The following is a 22585-nucleotide window of genomic DNA, read 5'->3' on the forward strand; positions in this document are numbered from 1 at the left end:
GCCCCCTTTCTTCCTGACCTCAAAGCCCTGCTCTGACCTGCCAGTCCTGAAGGATTCCTGTTCTTCTCCTCCTGTCCCTGGGACATGGTCCTGGTTGGCAGGTCTCTCCTGAACCTGGAAAGGCAGGTGTGTGCTGTCAAGGATGGAAGGTGGGCAGCTGAGTGCCCATGAGGACTGCCTGGTGAAAAGCACTGGATGCTTGAACTGGGGTGCTGGCCTATGGGGCAGGAACTGTGACCTGATGACCCCTCCCCCCAGGGCATCTTCTTTGAGCCCCTCATGCAACACCCAGGGTGCTAAAGTCTTGGCAGAGGCAAATTCCCTGGGTGCTGGTGGAGGGACAGACAGAGGGCTTCCCCACACCCCCTCCTCATCCCACAGCCTCCTCCCCCTGCCCACAGTGGCTGCAGGCTGAGGTCTAAGCCCTGGGCCTCAAGCATCATCTGACTGCAGGAGGGGAGGCCACCCGCCCGCTCCCTCGCTCCCTCCTTGGGTCAGGCCCAGGAGCCCTGCATGCACATGTAGGCACATGTGGGCCGCCTGGGGCCAGGCGTGTCCTAATCAGCCCACTCTCCTGGGAGTTCTTATTGAAAGCAAAACAAACCAAAAAAGTCCTGGTTTTGCCCAGGATCCTCCCTGCTGCCGAGTAGGTCTCACCACTGCTTCGGGGCCTCTAGTTCTGGAGGGTCCCCTGCCCCCAACTTCCCTGTGGTCTGTGTTGAATCTCTGCCACCAGATTGGCCCTCCTGGGATCCAGGTTCCCCATTTCCAGAGGGCCCAGTCAAGCTCCCTGACCACGTAGGAAAGAGGTAGAGGAAGTGTCCTGTGAGTGAAGAAGGACAATGCCAGGGCCACTGAGGAAGCCACTTCATAATCAGCAGGACTCCTGACTGCAGCCTCATCCACAGTGAGGCAAATCGGAGACTCTGCCAGTTCCTGGGAGTGTGGGTGCAGGGGACCTGATGGAGGAGAAGACAGGCAGGTCAGTGTCCACCAGGACAACATGCTGTCATTTTTGTCATTCTGTATGAAGGGGAGTTTCTGGGGTTCCCACCACAAATGGCTGCTGAAGATGGTATCTCAGAAGACTGGAGAAGAGGGTCTGCAGAGGGAGGTGGCCCCTTCAGTTCTGCTGAAGAAACTGGTTTCAGTATCTTCATCCTCAGCAAGAATGGGGACTTTAGGGGGCTATGACCATGAAGGGACCCTTTGAGAAGCTGCTGGCCTGCCCTGCACTGAGCCGGCTCCACATCTCATTAGTTCTCCTGCATGGCCTGCCTGCTGGAAGCCTCCAGGGTCCCTCCCGCTCTGCGGCTGCTGGTACAGAGATCCTATCAGCCTCTCCTTTTGGTTCAATGACTAATTCTCTGGCACCCACCTCAGATCGGTAAAGAATGTGGACAAGTTAAAATCTGAACCGTGTTGTCGTGGGTCTGCCTGCTGTTTCCCTTGAGCTGGGAGACAGGGGTTATTGGAACCACTGGTTGGGCCTTCCTACTGCTGGGGATGGAGCCAGACAATTTGGCCTGGGACTGTGGACTGCTGTCCTTGCTGGGGACAAATCTGAAGCTGGCCAGAGGAAGGGACCCATGTGGCCCTTGGGCAGCCTAGGGCTCCAGTTGCAACAAAGAAGAATCTGCAGATGGGACATGACTTGAGATGGCTTATCACCTGGAAGAGACACATCAGTCACTGAAACTGGAGATGGGACCTCCCTCATCCCACTTCAGGACTTACCAGGCTTTCTGTGATAGTTAGAGCAAGCTCAAGTTGGCATCTGCAACAGGTATCCTGCTGCTCATCTGCTCACAGCTTCATTGTTCAGATCTAAGTATCCATTGTCTAAGTATCCATTTTCCCATCCATCCATCCATCCATCCATCCATCATTTGCCCATTCATCTTTTCTTTCTGTCATCTACTGTCCATTTATTCACACACACACCATCTCATTCATCCACCTGTTTGTGCTCTGGTTCAGCACCCCTCGTGAATAACCACTCCATAATGAGAAAGGTACTGCATCCCCAAGTGGATCTGATAATGACTACAAGTTCCTTATTGGTCTGGTGAATACCAAGGGAGAGTTCAACCCCCAAATATAAAAGGAATGTGAGCCACATAATTGTATTTTTTTAGTAGCCACATAGAAAGAAGCAGAAGAAAATTAATGGAAGTCATGTAATAATTCAGGATGTTTCTCCCAAACCATGATAATCGCCGCAGCATGTAAGCTGCTGGTAGAAAATTGTGGTATTTTGTGTAGTTTTCATGGCACTCTTTGGAACTGGGATGTCCTGTGTCAACATCTTGGCTCACTTTGTACTGACATGTTTTGTGTGACCAGTGGTCCTGTCATACCAGACAGTTCAATGTGTGAAGACAAGTCGACAACCCACAGGAACTTGTCTACCCTTGTAAGGCTGATACTGAGAAGCTGAACCCTCCACAGGGCATTTATTGGGACTCTTGAAAATCTACAATCCAGGCAATACAAACTCAAGAAGCTCCCTAGTGGTATTCTGGGCTGCCAGGGGATAGGAAATGCTCATCTCCACACAAAAAGGTTGATAGTTCTTAGGTTCACTATTCAAATTAGGTGAAAAAGTCATTCCAGCTAATATTGGCATGGTAATATGCATTGTTGGGTTGAGTTAATTGAGCAGGGTGTTAAAATAGCTCATCTGGATAGTACACACATGCTTTGGCATGCATATGACCCAGGTTCTAGCCAGGACCCCACCTCTCTACAGGAAGTTTTGGTGCTATTGTATCTTTCTTTCCCTGTCTCTGCCTTTCTGTCTGAAAGGGTCAGTACAGAGCAGTGAAGTCCAGCAATGACAAAATAAACATAAACACAGTTGAGCAGTGCTTGGTTGATGTTTTGATCCAGGAAGTGAGGGTGGGCTTTCTAGAGAGGAATTGCCTGGACCCAGTTCATGTGCCTGCACTTGCCTGGAGCAGATGCACTCTAGCCTCCAACTCAGGTCACCAACCAGCCCCAAAAGATTCTACTGATGCCTCTCATTTTTCTAGTAGCCTGAAACCAAGGAAACAAACCACAGGTTCCCACCAACCTACTGTCCCAGATGCCCAATGGAGCTGCCACTCAAGGTGATGGGGTTGAGTCCTAGGAGTCTTGCCTAGGAGCCTGGAGTGGGAGGTGGGGCCAGTATGGAATGAGGATGGGCTCTCCCTGAATTTTTTTCTTCCTTTCTTGGGATAGAGACTAAGAGAAATTGAGAGGGAAGGGGAAGATAGAAAGGAAGAGAAAGAGACACCTACAGCACCGCCTCACTGCTCATTAAGCTTCCCCCTGCAAGTGGGAACCAGGGGCTTGAACCAGGGTCCTTGTGCGTGTTAATATGCAACATGTGCACTCTCCCAGATGTGCCACTGCCCAACCCTCCCCATGTTTTTAAAATTTATTTTCCTTTTTGTTGCTCTTGTTGTTTTTTATTGTTGTTGTAGTTATTATTGTTGTTGTTATTGATATCGTCATTGTTGGATAGGACAGAGAGAAATGGAGAGAGGAGGGGAAGACAGAGGGGGAGAGAAAGATAGACACCTGCAGACCTGCTTCACCACCTGTGAAGTGACTCCCCTGCAGGTGGGGAGCCGAGGGCTTGAACCAGGATCCTTAGCTGGTCCTTGTGCTTCACGCCACTTGCGCTTAACCCGCTGGGCTACTGCCTGACTCCCTCCCCATTTTGTTTTTAACCAGCTTCACAGAGATGTAATTTATATAACATGTGACTCATTTGTTTAAATATTCATTGTATTTTTAGTATGTTCACAGATAAACTTGCCCATTTCCATTGTCCAATTTAGAACGTTTACATAGGTGCCTCGAGGAAAACCTGAACTCTTAAGTTATCACCCTCTCATCTCCAGCCTCCATCTCAAATCTCTGTCATCTTTTGTATCTGTCCTGTCACAGGGAGTACTTTTGAGTCCCCTTCTTATTGTCTATTATGCATAAATATTTTTCTTTTATTTATTTTTTTCTCTTTTATTTTACCAGCTTATCATGGGGGTTTGGTGCTTTCATGATGGCATCACTTCTGGCAACCATTTTCTTTTCCCCCTTTTAGATTGAGGATAAGAGATAGAGAGGGAGAGAGAGAGAGAGAAGAGAAGGAGAAACACTGCTGCATCACTTCACCTGCAGGTGCTCCTGTGTGATGCCCAGGGTTTTCACCCAGGTCTTTGCATATGTACCTCCTACCGGGTAAGCCACCTCCTGAACCTCATGCATTGGCATTTGATTGTTTTTTACTGTGAGATAATACTGTTCCATTGCACAGACACTTCAGTTTATCTTCCCCCTGTCAGTGGGCTTCCCCATTTTATAGATGAAGGTTCAAGAAATCAGGAAGGCAGCTTAGAGCCCAATCAGACATCAGGGTGCCACTAGGGAGTTCCTGTCCTTTTGGGGGCCTCTGTGGCACTGATGAGTGGGTTCTCAGGTTTACTGTTAGCCTTTGGCTCTGGAGGTCATAACAAAAGCCTGTTGGGTCTATTCAGGGAAGGGCTGGAGCTTCTGAGGAAACCCCTGCCTGGTGTTTATATGTGTGTGTGTGGGGGGAGGTGGCAGAGGTAAGAACCAGCCACCTATCACCCATCACCTCTCTTCCCTTTGGCCTGACAGCTATGGTGAACTTTTTTCTGGTTGAGTTGTTTTTAAAGGGTTTCCCCACCGAAAAACCTCCCTCCACCCCCACACCGCAACTGGGGCTCTGTTGATTCAAGAAGAATGGGCACTGAACGGGGGGGGGGGGGGGGGGGGAGGGGTGGCTGACTGTGGGGTCTCCCTATAGCTGGGAGAGACCCAGCATTTGGGTCTTTGGTTTTTCAATTTGGAGGATAGAGTGGTGAAAGTGGCTCTCAGAAGAAGGTGCAAGGAAAATTCTTCTGATTCCCAAGTCTTCTGATTGTCAAACTCAAGAAGGAACTCACTTGTCTGCCTGTCTGTCTCTGTTTATCCATCTTTTCCTGGGTTCTCAGGCTCAGACTGCCCGGGTCACAGAGCATATCACCCCAGGAGGCTGTTCCTCGCTCCCCATTTCCCAACTTCCCAAACCTCGGTTTCTTTATCTGAAAAACAGGACACAGCGTGCTCAGGTCTGTGGGGATTAGATTAAGCCTGGGAGCTGACCTGGCACAGAGAAAGAGCCATTTAAATGTTTGTGGTTTGTGTCCGTCTGGCCAGTGTCTGCTTCTCCCTTACCCTGAGCCCACCCTGCTTGAAGCCTCCAGATTCAGGAAGAGGGGGTCTTCCAAGCCAGTTCTCTAGACAGAACTTGCTGTGTGCCCAGGACTTGAAGCACTAAACCACCGAACTGCCTCTCCGGGATTCCTTGAGCTCCTAGCTGAACTGACCCGAGTGCCAGGACCCCACGAAGGGGGATGTGTCCACAGCTTGTGGTGCTGAAGTTCTTTCAGCATGTGTCCCTAGAGGAGGGTTGGGTAGCCAGGACCCAGCTAAGGTGTAGACTTCTGCAGACTTGGAGGGAGGAAGCCAGCTGTGGGGAAATTTTGATGCAAATGGAGCAGCAGCAGTGAAAAGGCTAATTCTTTCTGCCTAGAACCCCGCCCCACCTTTCCCACCTAGATGTCAGGACTTAGGTTCCACAGAAGGCCCCCTGGGGCCTCTCAGGCATCCCCCCCCCCATCTGAGATTCAGTGTATACCTCCTAAATATGGGACCCCAAGCTCCGGGGAGACCTGTGGGCCAGGATCTCCACACTTCGCGCTGTCTGTGGGAGGTGAGGCTGTCAGCCTCTGCACTGTCCCAGGAGTGCAGCGGAGGCAAGAGGGCGGGCATCCAGGGGTGGGAGCCTCTCCCCAGGCAGCTCCCCTCCAGGTGTGAGCCCCAGCTTCTGGCACAAGGTGACTGGTGGAGAGGGAGGGCGAGGTGAAGATGTCAGTGCATCCCAACACAAGTAGTGACCTGTTAGGGTTGGGGGGGGGGGGAAACCCAGGAAATATTTGGGATGACTGCGCCCTGGCCCTTTAAGGCTCCTGTAACAGGACACCTGGGGCCGGGGCTGCGGCTTCCACACGCCAGCCTGACTGTGTACTCCTCCCTCTACCCCTCGCTCGCCAGTCCCAGTTCAATCTGCTCAGCAGCACCATGGACCAAATGAACGGCCGAGCGGCCTCTGCCAGCCCCTACACCCCGGAGCACGCTGCTAGCGCACCCACCCACTCGCCCTACGCACAGCCCAGCTCCACCTTCGACACTATGTCTCCGGCACCGGTCATCCCTTCCAACACCGACTACCCCGGCCCCCATCACTTCGAGGTCACCTTCCAGCAGTCCAGCACAGCCAAGTCAGCCACCTGGACGGTGAGTGGGCTTCCTGTTCCCTGAGGGCTCATGGAGCACAGCAGGGAGAGGTGGGTGATTCCTGGGCAACTATAGACAGCTGCTCTCACTTGGCTGGCCACACACGCTGCTCTCTCTACTGGTCCAGTGGCCAGGAGGCACGTGGGCTAGGAGGCGGGTCCTAGGGTTGGCCAGTGTGTATGTTTCCACCCCTCGGATGGTGACCAGAACAGGCCAGCCTCCTGCAGGGCCCCCAGAGATTTCTGCCAGTGAGGCCCATGGAACAGGGATAGCCTATCCTTGTTGAGACAGCCCTGCTGGTGTCCCTGCTCTCTGTAGGGGACTCTGGTTTGAATCCTGTCCTGGGTGGGCATCTGAGACCATGAATCTGGGTCCACAGAGGAAGACCATGGCCTTGGAGATGTGCCTGGGGGCTAGTGGTTTGGGGCTTTGCCTGCAGCTGTCATCTCCAATGGTTGTCAAGAGCCAGGGCAGTTAAGGAGGGAACCACAGCACACCTGACTGAGAGATTGCTCTTGGAACACTCTGGCCCATGTGGGTCTTTTGCTGACATTGCTAATACCCTGTGTTCAGCAGGGAGCTGGACTCCACGCTAAAGACTGGGTGTGTGTGTCAACCTTGGAAACCACCAGTAATCCACAGTGTAGTGCCCTATCATTCCCATTTTACAGCCCAGGAAACTGAGGCAGGGGAACAGAAAGTTATTTGTTTAATTATGTATTTAGTGAGTGAGGGTTGTGACATGGAAAGCCTACATCTGTGTCCCTAACCACTAAAATATACCATCTGTACTGCTGTTGGGAGCAATGGGACTTCCAGATGTGCTCACTCAGGCAGATGAGAGTTTGCAGAGCCATGGAGACGTAGACTGCTGACAGGGCCTCCTTCAACTGTGCTCAGGACATGAGGTGACCAAGGCAGCCCCCCAGGGTCCTCCAGAAGAGTGAGTTCCCTGGTACCCACCCCATGGACACCAGCAGGTCCATGCCATGGGTACAAGGCCATTTCCTCCAGGAAGTAGAGCATGGTTTTCACCTGTACCTCCACATGGAAACTCACTGGAGTGCTCTGCCACTTTAAGAGCCTGGTACTGAAGTCTCTACTGCAGGTCCCCAAAGCCTCCTTCCATCCCAGTCTCCCAGGGTGGAGCCACAAGTAGCCTGAGCCTGGGTTTCTGCTGATGTCTAAGCCCCAGCCCCCTTTTCCAGTTGTTTCTGTTCTAGCTGGGCTGCTAGATTTAGGATTCCAGGGCCTCCCCAGGCTGAGATGTGCAGGGATGATAGTGGTACTTGGTTAAGGCTCCTTGTCACAACACTGTCAGTGCCCAGTTTTCCTCATGTGATTGTATTCCAAGGTCCCTAGCTGATGGAAATAGCAAGGGAGCACTGCCAGCATTTTGTTGATGAGTAGTGTAGTAGGAGCAAGTGCTGCCTCTTTGTTAGTTGTTCCTTGGCAGGTGGGTGTGGAGCCTGGTCCTCCTGGACAAGGCTGTGTGTCCTTGTGAGTTCTCAGGATTCTCTATGACTGTGAGATCCTGCAACTCTCCGCCTCCTCCAGTTTTGCCTGCTCCCAGGCATCCCCACCCTCACACATTTCTAGTATCAGGAGCTCACTGCTGCTTCTATTCCATATTGGAATTTATCTTCTAAGTTTTCTCTCTCTCCTAGAAGGGGGAGAGTCCTGGTCCCCCACCTACCCACCCAGGGCAAATGCTAGAAGAAGAAGACCTACCCACCCACTGTCAACAAGACCCAAGCTGCTGGTACCCCAGGAAGCAGGCAGCTTCCTCCTCATTGTCTTAAGATGTTGGTGGGATCTCTGTAGGGTTTGGTAGCCTTAGAGTTCCTATGAATGGTCAGGGTGCCCCTTTATTGCCCACCTCCTCCCACCCTATGGACCCTCAGCCACCCTCTTCTCACCTCCACCTCCCCCTGCCAGCTGGATGGCATTGAAGTTGGAGGGACTCATGGTTTGGTTACTGTTGTCCTGGCCCTAAGTGCACCCATGGGTGGTCACCCAGAACAGAGGTACTCTGCCAACCCCAGAACCACCCCAGGGACTGAGGAGGGCTCACCTGTGCCCAGCAGTTTCTGCTTCTGTGTTCCCTCCGCCTGCCCCCCTGCCAGAACTGAGCACAGGAGAAGGTGATGTTGTCCTGACATGGCCCTGCCCACCCCAGCCTTCTCAGTGGAAGTGGGACAGACATTGATAATGAGATTTTTGGCACCTTACTATCTGGGAGCAGACCTCTTGCAGGCTCTTTTCCTTGCTTAGGGAGGAGATGGGAAGGCAGGCTTGTGGAGCAGGACTGGACACCAGGCAGCCGTGTGTGCTCCCAGTGCTGGGGTCCAACTGTGTGGCCACTGCCTGGGCTTGTTGCCTGCGCCCCAGCTCCATGCTGTGCACAGCCCTCACCACACACACCCATTGGTAACTGATAGATAATTCCTATTTTTCTCAAGTGCAATTCCAAATTGACTGCTGTGTACACTCCTCTCCCCACTCAGGAAACACATGCCCCTCAGCCCCCCAAGTGATCACAGCTCTTAATGTGGTCTTTGGCCTCTGCCTGGTTCAGTCCCCTGCAGGTCCAGTACTCCCCCAGGGGTCTATCTCCCTGAGCAGTTTTCCTCCTGTCTCCAGTGTCATGCGTCCTTTCCTTAAGCACCAAGGAGTGCAGGGCCTCCACTTACAGCACATGTGTGTACATGCATGTGTACATGTGCATATAGGCAAGCACCCCATGCAGACTGGCATATATACAGACATGCACACTCATGCAGGTCTCTCTGATTGATGCCCAGGGTTTATCTGTCTTTTTTTTTTAATTGCCCCCAGGGTTATTGCTGGGGCTCAGTGCCAGCACTGTAAATACAACACTCCTGGTGGCCTTTTTTTTTAAAATTGAATAGGAAAGAGAGAAATTGAGAAGGGAGGGAGAGATAGAAATGGAGAGAGATAGATACCTCCAGTCCTGCATCACCGCTTGTCAACCATCCTTCTTGCCAGTGGGGAGTAGGGATTGAACCTGGTGCTAATGGTGATATATAGGCTTACCCTAGTACACCATAGCTGGCCCACCTGGCTCAGCTCTAGATTATGTTGGTGCAGGGGATTAAACCTCAGATTTCAGAGCCTTAGGCATGAAAATCTTTTACATGACCATTATGCTATCTCCCCAACCTTGGTGGTACCCAGGGTTTTGACAGCCCTCCCTTTCCAGAAAAGGCCAGGAGAAGGTAGACTACAGGTAACTAAGCAACTATAGAAGGGATCCAAGTTCAGTTTTGAGATTGTCAGCCCAGGACTAGGGATAGGGCGAGGTGCATCTCTGTGCTGCAAGAGCCATCACTATCATGCTCTTCCAAAGTGTCACCCATAGGATGCTGTAGGACTGACTAATGAGCTTGCCCTTGAGGCCTCATTGAATGGCCCAGTACTGGGGAGCAGCACTTGCTTATGAACAACCAGCCGAGGTGTGCTCCCTACCAGGTTCAACTGGGTTTTAGGAGAGAGAGAACAGACTGAGAGCTGACACCCTTGGGCATTGATGCTCTTTGGACCTAGGGACAGTGGGGCCAGGCCAGGGTTGTGACAGCAAGTATCTTTGTCCCTGTTTCTTGTCCTCTTGGAACTGCTGGGGTTGAGTCTAAGCAGGGCTCTGATTATGAGTCCCAGAACATTACCCCTACTTGACAGTACCGTGGTCAGCAGATTTCACAGGTTGAGGAGCAAAGGAGGAGCATCAGAAGCCAGGGTGTCTGGATGCTGTCTAGCAACAACTCAGTTTCACCCTATTTCCAAACAGGCTCAGCCTCCCCAGGGAAGGGGGCTATGCTTGATGTTGCTGGAGGCTGGCGAGGGACTCTAAAGTTAGGCAAGGATCTTGGTGCATTTGAAGCCCTGACCCAACCTGCTCTCTGTGGGCATCTTGGGCAGACTGGGCAGGTGATGATGAGGCCTAACAGTGGAGGTACACACAGAACTCTGGCATGCTTAACCCTGGAATGAGGGTCCTCCAGAACAATAGCCTGGACATAGCCCCCAGACCCAGCAGAGAGAGAGAGAGAGAGAGTGTGTGTGTGTGTGTGTATCTTCCTGTCTGTTCTGAGATGAGCTCATCCTCATTGGTGGGACCCTCCTGCCCCCCATAGTAGCCTGCAGGAGGTGGGCCCCGCGAAGCACAAAGGCTCCACATGGGATTCCTGGATAGAATGTGGCTGAGTCAACACTAATGGATTCGGGAGAAAACTTTCCAGCCCCTCGGAGGCTTGCAAAGCAGGAGAATAACAGTGGAGGTGTCCCAACATGATCATGGTATCAATTGCGTTATCCTAAAAGTTTATGGAATGCATAAGTGGAATTAATACCTTTTACTGGCACCAGAAGCAAGTTATGCATTTAAAGCCAAGGGAAGAGTTCTAACAATGTTTACTGTGGAGATGAAATGTGGATTATTAAGGGGGAAACAAGAACACTAGGGGAGAAATTGCAGCAATTGCCTGCATTGTGCGAAGCTGTGCGGGCCAGGTGGGCTCCTTGCAGGCTGGCTCTGGCTGAGCTCAGTGCCAGCTCATGGCCTGAAATGGGGTCCCCTCTTCACTCTCCATCTTCTCAGGCCACTTGGAGAGAATCCTCGGACCAGGAAGTCATAGAACTTGACCTTGGTGGTCCTGAGGAGAGCAGGGGCCAGCCCTGAGTCCCTGTTGCTGAGGCGTATTTCTGAGTCGTCTCTACCTCATACCACATGGATTTCTCCAGGGGACATAAGGACAAGCCCCCAGGGGAGAGATACCCATTCCACTGTTTGCCAGACTGAGGTTCAGGGCTACCAACAAGCATGGTACAGAAGATGTCTTATGAAACATCATCTATTTCCTGGGTCTTAACAACATAGGCATGACTCCATGGATTCTAGAATGCCTTACTAGGTGGGCAGAAACACTGAGGGGCCCCTAAGCACCCCATTTTATGTAAGAAGGCAGATCCTTGTTCTGGGTTTCTTATCAGCTCAGAGCAAAGAAGGTACGTAAGTCCTGCAGCCCTTGCTTTGAATAAACAGATTGTGGGGGCATAGCCTGAGGGCTCCTGTGGGGATGTTTCCAGCTCCCAGGGAGGGTCCTGAAAATTACCAGGACCCCAGTAAGCCAGTGTTAGAGGAATAACCCTCAGAGGTACAGGCCTGCTCCTGGAAGAGCAAGCCTGGCACCAGCCAGTCCCATGACTGCTTGCCAGTCAATGACAGCTGTGACCAGCAGAGATCAAGCCAGCTACTGTCTTGGCTGCCTATTTTACTGACTAATGGAAACTTCTTCAAACACTTGAGAATTATGGCACGGGATGACCAGTCCTAGAGGTCAAAGTATCAGCTCCAGGAGGGGGTGTTCATGTTATCAAAAAGGGTGGAGTCTCAGCCAGCCTCCTCTTGGCCCCTCCCAAGCCCTCAGCCCTCCACCCCAATTCTGCTAGCCCTGCTTTCTTGATGGAGCAATGAAGATGGAGGAAAGCCCACTGACTTCTCTAGGAACTTAGGGGGAGCTGGATTTCTGAGGTATCTGAAGTCCAAGAGAATTTGAACTATCATTGTGTGGGACTCTGGGCCAGGATCCTTGTTCCCCTAACTAGGGTTTGACTTCTCAGCCTGGTGGACTCCAGTGGTGGTTATGGGAAGTCTGCTTTGAGTTTTATTTTTCCCTCAGATCTCAAGCCAGGGCAACAACATCAAGTCCATGGATCCTGGGCCTGATAATCCCACTAGTTCTGAGACCCCAGTGCAGAGAACTTTGAGCCAGACCTCTCCCAATGTAGCATTCTGTCTGTTTTTCCAAGTGGCCTTAGAAGAGGAGGGGACAAAGATGTCAGAATTGGAGAGAAAGCACCTTCTCTGTGGAGTGGCAGGGACGAATGTCATGGTGCCTGATGGGCCACAGGCATAGTGAGACAGGAAGGGCCATTCCATAGAGTGAATAGCACTCAGCTTCAGTGATTTGGAGGTTCAGAAGTTCTCAGGGAGGAGCCATGCACTGACCTTAAGTCAGGCTCCTGTAGGCATTCAGACCTGGATCCTCCACTTCTGCTATGAACCCTCTCCTTGAGACAAACCCTCCCATACAGGAATCCACCCAGAGTCAGGAAAGAAAAAGAATACTGAGGGTAGGGCTCCAAGGCCACACTAGACCCATCATGCTGGGGCATGAAGACCAGAGCCAGGTGCACTGAAGAGAGACAGAATTTAGAACCCTTTCCAGTCCCACATACATGGTAGTGGGTTATTTACAAGAGTCAGTAAACACTTTGTGACTTTAGTCCACTGTTGTGTCAAAGGCTGAAATAACAGGACTGTGTGTCCGGGTAGGCAGGTTCAGCTCCCTCCCTGCTAGGGGTGGGGGTAGGGGGTGTAGTCAGTGGCTTATGCAGGTAACTGTAACTGCTCCAGTGGCTGGAGTCAAGGTGGGAGCCTGCTCACTGGAGCTGACACCACAGGCCTCCAGAGATTGCCTGAGCCTCTTAATGGAGCTATGGCTGCAGCCCAGCCTCCCCATTCTCAGCTCCTCTGATCACCTATAATTGGTTGCATTGGTCAGCTCCAGTCCCACCCCAGCTCCCACTCAGACTGATCAGAAAGCTGCAAGGTCCTGAAAAATTGACCTGTTTCTCTGAGAGTCCGGAATAGTGTGCCCACAGTTCTGGGACAATCCTGTGAGCAGAAGTTGCACTGACCCAGTCTCCTGCCCAGGGTCTCCTTCCTGTTGTGCCCACACTGACAGAACCAAGCCAACTCCAAAGCTAGTAAGTATGGTGATGGGGAGAAGTGATGGGAGGGTACTCCCTGCAGTGGGTGGAACCAGCTGGTGGACAGCCCTGCTCTCTCCACCCAGTGCCAGGCAGTTTGTGGCCTGGCCCAAGGCCCTGTGTGTTGGGCACTTGCCAAAGCACTTTCTCCATGAGGCCAGAGACTGAAGGAGAGACCAGTTAAAGGGATGCCTGCCTTCTTCTCCAAGGCCAGGACAGACAGGTGGGCTCTCTGATTGGCAAGTTTAGAAAACAAGTTCATGAGCAGAGGAATCTCTGGCCCTGGCTGGTGCCAAGCATGGTTACACCTTAGAGTGGGAGTGACTAGCTGGTGACTAAACAGACCCAAGGTCCTGAGACCTGGGATGCAGCTGGCGGGAAGGTGTATAACCACTCCTGTCCCCCTGGGTATAATGTTTTCCTGATCCTGAGAGTCCCATGTAGCTCCTGCTCTCCTGTTTTTGATCTAGCTTGAGGGTATGGCAGCCTTCACTGGAGGGGTATCCCCACCAGCCCCAGGGTGCCTCTCCCCATGGGTAGTTTCCCCCCCCCTTTTGTTGCCCTTGTTTTATCATTGTTGCTATTATTGTTGTTGTTGCTGTCATTGTTGGATAGGACAGAGAGAAATGGAGAGGGGAAGATGGGGAGAGAAAGAGAGACACCTGCAGACCTGCTTCACTGCTTGCGAAGTGACACCCCCCTGCAGGTGGGGGCAGGGTGCTCGAACCAGGATCATTGCGCCAGTACTTAAGCTTTGCACCATGTATGCTTAACCCGCTGCTCTACTGCCCAGTCCCCTGTGGGTAGCTTCTTATCTACAGCCCCTGGGGGCTCTTGGGCAGTGGTCAAGGCTTCTTGACACCTGCAAAGCATGTTTCCCCTTCTTGTTCATTCAGTTCATCTTCCTGACTATTGAACCCCAATAGTCCAGCTTGAGTGGATGGCTTAGCTCCTGTGTCTGTCCCTCCACCGGCCAGGCAGGGTTTCTTTAGGAGGAGGGTCATACCAGTTTCCTTTATCAGGCCTGTCCTTGGGGCCAAGTATGGGAAGGGGGCTTATGAAGGCACCTAGGAGCTCCCTTGATCCATCGTACTTGTGTAGACTCTCACTGCTTCTAACTGTGTGTGCTCTGAAGCAGGTGATGGTGGATGTCACAGAGGGAAACACCCACCCACTCACACACACACACACACACACACACACACATACACAAACTGCTATCCAGGCTACTGGTTGTCCTGTGTCCCTAGTGTCCCAACAGTGACCAGCCAGGACTTCCAGTTCTCCTCCAAGGGAAGAGTAAGCTTGGCAAGACCTGTAGGCAGGAAAGGGCCAGAAGCTCCAAGGAGGGGCTGTAGTGCTGTCCTGGTGGCTGTGTCATTCTGACAGTCATCCTCACCTGGAAGGAGAATGGAAGCCGGAAGCCGGGGAGGGGGGATTATAACCAGGGACTACAGACCTGGGCCCTGAGTGAGTTTCAGAGACTGCATTGAAGCCACAGCATCTCTTGCCAAGAGTTCTGTGGACTGGTTGTAGGAGCTTCTAGGGTGAGTGACTCTGTGGCCCTGCAGAGGTGCCCTCGCAAAAGGAGGCAGCTATGGCTCTGAGCAGACATGCACAGACATGCACACACACACAGAGGCACACACATGCACATACAGACATGCACACACAGAAAGTAGATAAAAGTGGGCTATAAAAATCATTTTTAAAAAATAAAAGCCCCCACTGCAGGCCTGTCCTCCAGAATCTGTTGTAACAGATTCACCCAAGCTGGTTAACGGTATTTGCGGTTTGCAAGATGCTACAAGTCCCTGGAAAATGACAGACAAGTCATTATCACCTCTCCACTCCTCCTGCCCAAACCTGCCCATGCCGGGCACCCAGCTGCCATGCGGGCGCAAGGAAATTAACAGCTACCTCGAGCCCTGCCACCCGCCGCCCTCTCACCCACCACCCCCATGCCAGCCCCACCAGGTCCAAGGCAGCCTGCCAGGCCCTGCCCTTCTCAATATGGGGGGGTTGGTAGGGTTGGAGAGAGGTGGAGGGATCCAAGGAGAGAAGCCAGATGGGGGAAAGGAGGGTAGGTATACATCAGCATTTGGGCAAATCATTTCCTGCAAGCGTGAATGCATACTGCATCCCAGAGCAGGCAAGTCTAGACGGCTCTGTGTCAACAGCCGAAGATAAATAAGATTTTATCAACTCAGAATCTGTTGTAACACATCCATCTAGCGGTTCTAGGAGAGGCAGGAGGAAGGGAGGGAGAGAGGAAACAGCTCCACGTGACCCAGGAGCTGGGAGAGGGGAAGGGAAAGACACAGGATCTGGGAGTCCAAATTCATGCCCTCCCAGGTCAACCTGACTCTGGGAAGGACTCTGAAAGTCCAGGTCTCCTGCACTCACCACAGATTCCACCTCAACCCTGCCTAGAGCTAGCCATCCTGGGATCCCTTCCCCTGCTCACCAGGATCCCATCTTTTCTCTTTCAAGTCTCTCCCTCCTAGTCCCAGGACCCCTGTTCTCTCTTCTCTTCCTTTCTTCTACACAGCTCCCCTCCTTTTTATTCCCACACCACTCAGCACATCTCCCTTTTTCTTCCCTCCTTCCAGACTTCCCCTTCCTCCACCCCATCCTTCCCCACAACCCAGCACCACCTGTGTCACCTCCTGATGCCACCAAGTATTGAAAATCACAGGCATCCCTCCTCAGTGCAGCCCTGACTTTGCCTAGACTAAGCATTCATACATCCGACTCCTTGCCTGGATGGGAGATGGGTATAAGAGTGAGATAACATGAGCAGCTGGCCGCTGGCCAGCATTGGGCCAACAATGCTGCTGTGGGGAGAGCAGCTAGGCCAAGGTCTGCAGTGCTTTGCCTGGGACAAAGCAGGAGGAAAGGACGGGGCCCTCCTCTTTGCAGGCTGGAGCCTGCCACAACTCGCAGCTAGCCTAGATGAGTGAGAACACACCCCTTTTGGTCCCTGGCCTTGCATCCGCAGTCCAACAGTCTTCTCCACTGGTACCTGGGACAGCTCCCAACGCTCCTCTCAGCAAAGCATCTGGGTGCTGTCCTGGTAGAGCCTTGACACAAAGAGCACTGGTGGGGACACCCTCTCCCTGCCAGAGGCTGTAGGGTTTGGAGAGGGGGGGGTCTGCACACCATCCTCACCTATGTTCAGTGTATGTTGCCCCAAGTCCCACATCTTATTGGGCCTGACTGGGAAGCATGTGCCAAGTAATGGCCATAGGCTGGGTTATGATGCTGTGGCTCAAGTTGACAGAAGGTTTGGGCATCCAGAGAAGGCTTTAAAACTCTATCCCGGGAGTTGGGTGGTAGTGCAGCCAGTTAAGTGCATGTGGCGCGAAGCACAAGGACCAGCGTAAGGATCCTGATGCGATCCCCCAGCTCTCCACCTGCAGGGGAGTTGCTTCACAAGCTGTGAAACAGGTCTTCAGGTGTCTGTCTTTCTCTTCCCTTGTCTTCCCCTCCTCTCTTAATTTCTCTCTGTCCTATCCAACAACAATGACAGCAATAATAACAACAATGGCAACAAAAGGAAAAAAATAAATATTCAAAATAAATAAATAAATAAATAAAAGCTTAGTCCCCTCGCTGTTTAGACCTAACTGAGCTGCCTGGTTTTCTCCACCTTCCCAGTCCCTGGATATGTATGTGTTCTGCATACAAGAGGCATTCCAGAGCCAGGCAACCACTGGCCCTGCACATGTCCTCTGCCCTAGTGCTGGAACAGAGGGGTCCACCAACAGGTAGGCCAGCCTTCCCCTCCAGCCCCAGCCTGCAGAGGTGGAACCCATGTAGTGTGCATGCAGGCTGGAGGCAGGACCTTTGTGCAGAGGTCAGGTAGAGAGCCCAGCTAGGGAAGGGTAAGGACAAGTCCCCTCTTGGGGAATGGAGGGACAATCTTTATACTGATGAGGCATTGGCAGTCATTGTTGTCATTCTGCCCCAGAATAGGGCTGGCTCCACAAGGGGAAGCTACCACCATCTGTGTGACCCCTGAGAGCAGAAAGAAGCAAAGAACCACCTGAAAATGTACTTTCTACTCTTCTAAATAGCCCTCGATCCCATCCCCAGGGCCCCGCAGGGAGAACCTTTCCTGCCTTTTACTACTGATTTATGTTATTTATTTATTTATTTATTTATTTATTTATTTATTTCCTGGGTCTCAGACATTCACATACTACCTACCACTAAATGGCTTTCCCCAGGCCATTTTTCTCATTTTCTATCTTAGAGGGGGAAAGAAGGGGTTGGGGTTATGTAAAAGACTTTCATGCCTGAAGCTCTGAAGTCCCAGGTTCAATCCTAGCACCACCATAAATCAGAGTTTAGCAGTATAGTGGAAGAGGAAGAAGAGGAACAAAAAGAAGAAGAAGAAGAGGAGGAGGAGAAAGGAATAAAGGGGGAGGACAGAGTGAGAGAGACATTATAACACCATCATACCATCTGTAGAGTTTCTCTGGTACTGTCTATGGAACTCCCATGTGGTGGGCACCAACTCCAGACTCTGAGCACAGTAAGGTACACACACTACCAGGTGAGGAGTCTCTCAGCCCTACTTTCTTGAGTTTAAGACAGAACTAAAGGGCTGGTGACATAGCTCATTTGGGTAGTTTGTTGCTTTGCCACGTGTACAACCCAGGTTTAGTCCAGTCCTCATTTCAGTAAAGGAAGTTTCTGTGCTGTCTGTGCTGTTGTCTCTTTCACTCTATCTAAAAAGCTACCTCTGTCTGAGGTGGAGAGTCACAGGCATGGACCTCTGAACACCCCTTAATGATGGGGCACCTGGGGTGGGCCAAGCCTGTAGGCATCTAATTCCCACAGTGGGCCAGTTGGAGGATGCTTGCCTTGAAGTCAGCCCTAAGGCTCAGTTGGGCAAGGCCCCAACCCCTGGACAGTACCAATAGGGAGACCACAGATCACATGTACCCTCCTGCTGCTTGGAATCCCACCCCAGAGTGAGTGGGTGTTTTCAGTTGAGATTCAGACATAAGCCGGTTCACCAGAGAATCTGGGTGCCCTTGCCAGCTGGCTCAGTGTTGTTTCCTCTCCGAGTCTCCCTGCCCTTGCTTCTCTTGTACTTGAACTTGCCAAATATATGAAACCCTAGGGGGTCATTGTGCCCAGTGATGGCCAGAGAGACAGTTCTGGTGGGCTTGGAAACCTGATGTTTGTAGGCCTCAGGTGTCAGGTTCCCGGCTTCCTTTGCAGAGGTGGGCAGAGGCTGGTCCTCCCTGTTCCACCTGCAGCTCTCTTTCTCTGGCCTTGGTTTCCCCATCTGTACCATGGTACAAGGAAATGGGGTATTTTACAACATCTTGGGAGGGAGCATAGGACTATAGGAAATATCCTGGGAATCTGAGACCAGGAAGAATCCCACTGTACCTGGGACAGGAGGTATGAGGGACCCCAGGCATGTCCCCAGAAATCAGTCATGAGCCAACTTGGAAACAAGTGGATATCCCTGTGTTACCAGCAGGGTGACTTTTAAGATTCATGAGAGTGGGACCAGGCAGTGGCACACCAAGTAGAGTGCACTCATTACCATGTGGAGGACCTGAGTTCAAGTCCCTGATCACCACCTGCAGGGAAGAAGCTTCACAAGTAATGAAGCAGTACTGCAGGTGCCTCTCTCTCCCTGCCTCTTTCCCCCCCATTCTCTCCCTCCTTCTCTCTCCATATCTCTCCCCCTCCAAATATATATATATATATATATATATATATATATATATATATATCCAACTTAGTTACAAATTACTTGTCTCCTTAAGCACAAATGCAAGAGAACCTCAACTCTAAGCTTTAAAAAACTGAGACCTTAAAATGCAGCCTCCTACTTCAAACACTGTTCCCAGGGGAGCAGAGGACCCCAGCTTGACTCAGGTGGCCTGGCTCCTAGCCTCTGGAAACCTCACTGTCGTGTGCCTCCTTCTTGGTTGCCTAGCCTCATCTAGTAAGGGGACAATTCACTGCCTCACTCTCTAGACAGTGACCTCAGACAGATGCATCTAAAAGGACTGGCAGCAGCTGGCCTGAACCAGCCAGATGTTGCAGAGTGGGGAGGAGGTTGTCCCCAGGGGAGGTTCTTAGAAGGAGGGACACGTGGTGTATATGGGGGGGGAGGGTAGGTGCTGACCCAAGAACAGAAAACTTTTGGTAAGGGCATAACTAGGTGTGTGAGTATGGAGTCTCAAAGACTGGCCTCACCTTGGCACCCCATCCCCAACCTTGCAGTACTCCCCACTGTTGAAGAAACTCTACTGCCAAATTGCCAAGACATGCCCTATCCAGATCAAGGTGTCCACTCCGCCACCCCCAGGGACTGCCATCCGCGCCATGCCTGTCTACAAGAAAGCAGAGCACGTCACAGAAGTTGTGAAGCGCTGCCCCAACCATGAACTTGGAAGGGACTTCAACGAAGGTGAGCCCCCAGGACCATGAAGAAGGGGAAGTCTACCCCAGACTGCAGACCCTTCAGGGATGGGGGCAGCTGGAGGGGGCTCAGCACCCTGCCCCAGCCCCACTTCTCTTCTGAGGAGGGATATTTGTGACCCAGTGCCCACAGACAGCAAGATCAGAGTTGTTAGGTGCCTGAAGGCACAGAGATGCTAGAGCCCCACCTGGGAGTCCAGGGGCTGAGCCTGGTGGTCCCGAGTCTGGCTACACATGTTATTGGGGGCGGCTGGTCGGGCACCCCCTGAAGCAGCATCCCCTCCCGGCAGGACAGTCTGCCCCGGCCAGCCACCTCATCCGTGTGGAGGGCAACAATCTTTCCCAGTATGTGGATGATCCGGTGACCGGCAGGCAGAGCGTCATGGTGCCCTATGAGCCCCCACAGGTAGGTGGGGTGTGGGGACACAGCTCGGCAGTCACCAGAGGGATGGTGAACCTTCCACCTGTGTCACCTCCACCTGTCCTGTGTGTCTCCATTTTAATTCCTCATGTGTAGAGCTTTCCACACCTTCATGCTCCCTCCTGCCTGGGGACAGATATGCTTGATCCCCTACAGCAGTCTAGCCAGGAGCCTCGGGGCCCTGTCTGGGTATGGGCATCCCCAGTTTTATAGTGGGATGGGCCGAGAGACCCTGGGAGTGGGGGATAGAGAATCACTAAGATCTGACCTGAAGACAGAGGGTTCTGGGAGGACCATTCTAGCCTAATGTGGGGATCAGTGAGGGGGAAAAGCTATGATGGAGGGCCACTGGGGTATTGGTGGGATGAAGGGTTGGAGTAGGAGTGGAGAGTGAGTCCTACTTCCAGACTTTGCTGATCAGGGAGGGTAGACAATGGTGAGCCCCATCTTTCTCTACCTGGGTCTAGGACCAGACTCCCAGATTCCCAGAGCTGTATCCAGCACTTCAGACCTCCCACAAGACCCCTATACCTGTACCCAGGACTCCCAAACTCCCATCCTTGTGTGCAACTCTCCACAAAGTCCTCTAAGAGAGGCCCTCCAAAACGAAACTATGTGTGGATGAGAGCTCCTGTAGTGCTCTCCTGCCCCCTGCTGGCTTCCATTTGCTGATAGGCCTTTTTTAAATTTTATTTTATTTTATTAGTTTACAAAATGATAAAATTTCAGAGGACTTATTACACACCCATACCTGATGTCTATGAGTCACCTCACCCTCCACAACAGTTTTGTGCCCCTCCTCTCACTAATTCACCATAATTCTCACAAAGGTCAAGAGATAGTCTGCTTACTTTTTTTTTTTTTTTGCGAGTTCATTTTAGTTATTTATATTCACACGTGAGATGAACCATCTGGTAGTTGGTTCATCTTTATTTATTTCTCTTAGCATAATCACCTCTAGTTCCTCGTCTTTTCTAATTTCAGAGTTGTGCTCCACTGAGTACATATCCCTTAACTGCTCTATCCAATCATCTGTCATTGGGAACTCAGCTTGCCTCTATATTTTGGCTGTACAATGCACCTATGGAGATAGAAGTGCACAGATCCTTTTGAATTAGTGTTTTTATGTCCTTTGGTTATATGCCTATGAGTGATAGTTTTGTTAAAGACCAGTTTTTTGTTTGTTTTTCCAAATCAGTGAGTGGGTTCCAAATCAGTGAGTGGGTTTTACCTCCTAACCCAGGGTAACTATATAAATTGCTTATTTTTGTGGTTCTGGGGCTCCCAGGTGTCAAGAATCCTGAATGTGGTGGTGGGAGAATTCAACCAGATTTCCCCGGTTCCCCCAAAGCCAGGCTCTTCTTACCTGTAAAGTCCACTACCAGCCCAGAAAATGACAATCTTTGTATTGTGTGGGTGGTTAAATAATGGATGGATGGATGAATGGTGGATGGCAGTCTGGTTGGCTGGATGGGTAAAGTGATAGATGACAGATGAATAGTAGAGAGTAGAAGTGGGTGGATGGATGGTGGAAGCATGATGGGTGGATGCATAGTGGATGGATGAATGACAGAGAACTACAGAGCAGGGGCTGGCTCCCAATGCCAACCTAGAGCCATGACCAGATGTGAGAGCTGGGTGCTTCAAAGCCTGGGAACCCCCACTTTAGTGGGTGGGGGCTGTGTGCTGACAGCACAACCCTCTCACTGCCTCCTCTCTGTATAGGTGGGGACGGAATTCACCACCATCCTGTACAACTTCATGTGCAATAGCAGTTGTGTGGGAGGCATGAACCGGCGTCCCATCCTCATCATAATCACCTTGGAAACTCGGGAGTAAGTCTGTGGGCCATGTGGGGGTGGGAGCCCAGGCTTATCATTAGACCCTGAGGTCTGCATGCAGAGCTGGAGGGTGAGGACACAAAGCCTAGAGTCCCTGCATGGTCTCAACAGTGGGCAGGTGCTGGGCCGCAGGTCCTTTGAGGGACGCATCTGTGCCTGTCCTGGTCGAGACCGGAAAGCTGATGAGGATCACTTCCGGGAGCAGCAGGCCCTGAACGAGAGTGCTGCCAAGAATGGGGCTGCCAGCAAGCGCGGTGAGTGGTGGGCTGGAGCTATGAGTGGTGAGGAGGGACCCGAGCCTGCTTGGGGCATGAGTGATGCACTGCAAGAGACAGGAACAGCCTGTGTCCACGGGACTGAACTAGATCCCCAGAGACCCTCACAGGTCAAGAAGCCTCCAGGGTGGAGCTAGCCAAGTCCATCCCCCAGACTCCTCTGTTCTTTCACCGTGCCCATGAGGCAACCACAAGAGGGTAACTCTTGAGCAGGTCCCATGGCTGGCCTGCCTCTTGACACCAGCCTACTCATGAAACCTTCCCTGCCTACCCTTCCAGCCTTCAAGCAGAGCCCCCCTGCCATCCCTGCCCTGGGCACCAATGTGAAGAAAAGGCGGCATGGAGATGAAGACATGTACTATATGCACGTTAGTGACCTGTCTGTGGGGCTTGGGCTGGGCGACTGAGAGGACACTCAGCAGCAAGCAGGGTGGGCAGGAGCAGCTGGC

General features: G+C 51.9%; 1 protein-coding gene across 1 annotated transcript in view; it reads left to right on the forward strand.

The window, feature by feature from the left end:
* TP73 (tumor protein p73) overlaps window positions 1-22585 on the forward strand; it is an 81049-nt gene that overhangs the window by 52768 nt on the left and 5696 nt on the right. The window contains exons 5-10 of the mRNA XM_007527240.2: window positions 6109-6351; window positions 19402-19588; window positions 19890-20005; window positions 21746-21855; window positions 21973-22115; window positions 22416-22504. Of these exons, the coding sequence (XP_007527302.1) occupies window positions 6109-6351; window positions 19402-19588; window positions 19890-20005; window positions 21746-21855; window positions 21973-22115; window positions 22416-22504 (888 nt within the window). The remainder of the gene's footprint in view (window positions 1-6108; window positions 6352-19401; window positions 19589-19889; window positions 20006-21745; window positions 21856-21972; window positions 22116-22415; window positions 22505-22585) is intronic.

The sequence above is a fragment of the Erinaceus europaeus genome, chromosome 11 (assembly GCF_950295315.1).
Source record: "Erinaceus europaeus chromosome 11, mEriEur2.1, whole genome shotgun sequence".
Lineage (NCBI taxonomy): Eukaryota > Metazoa > Chordata > Mammalia > Eulipotyphla > Erinaceidae > Erinaceus > Erinaceus europaeus.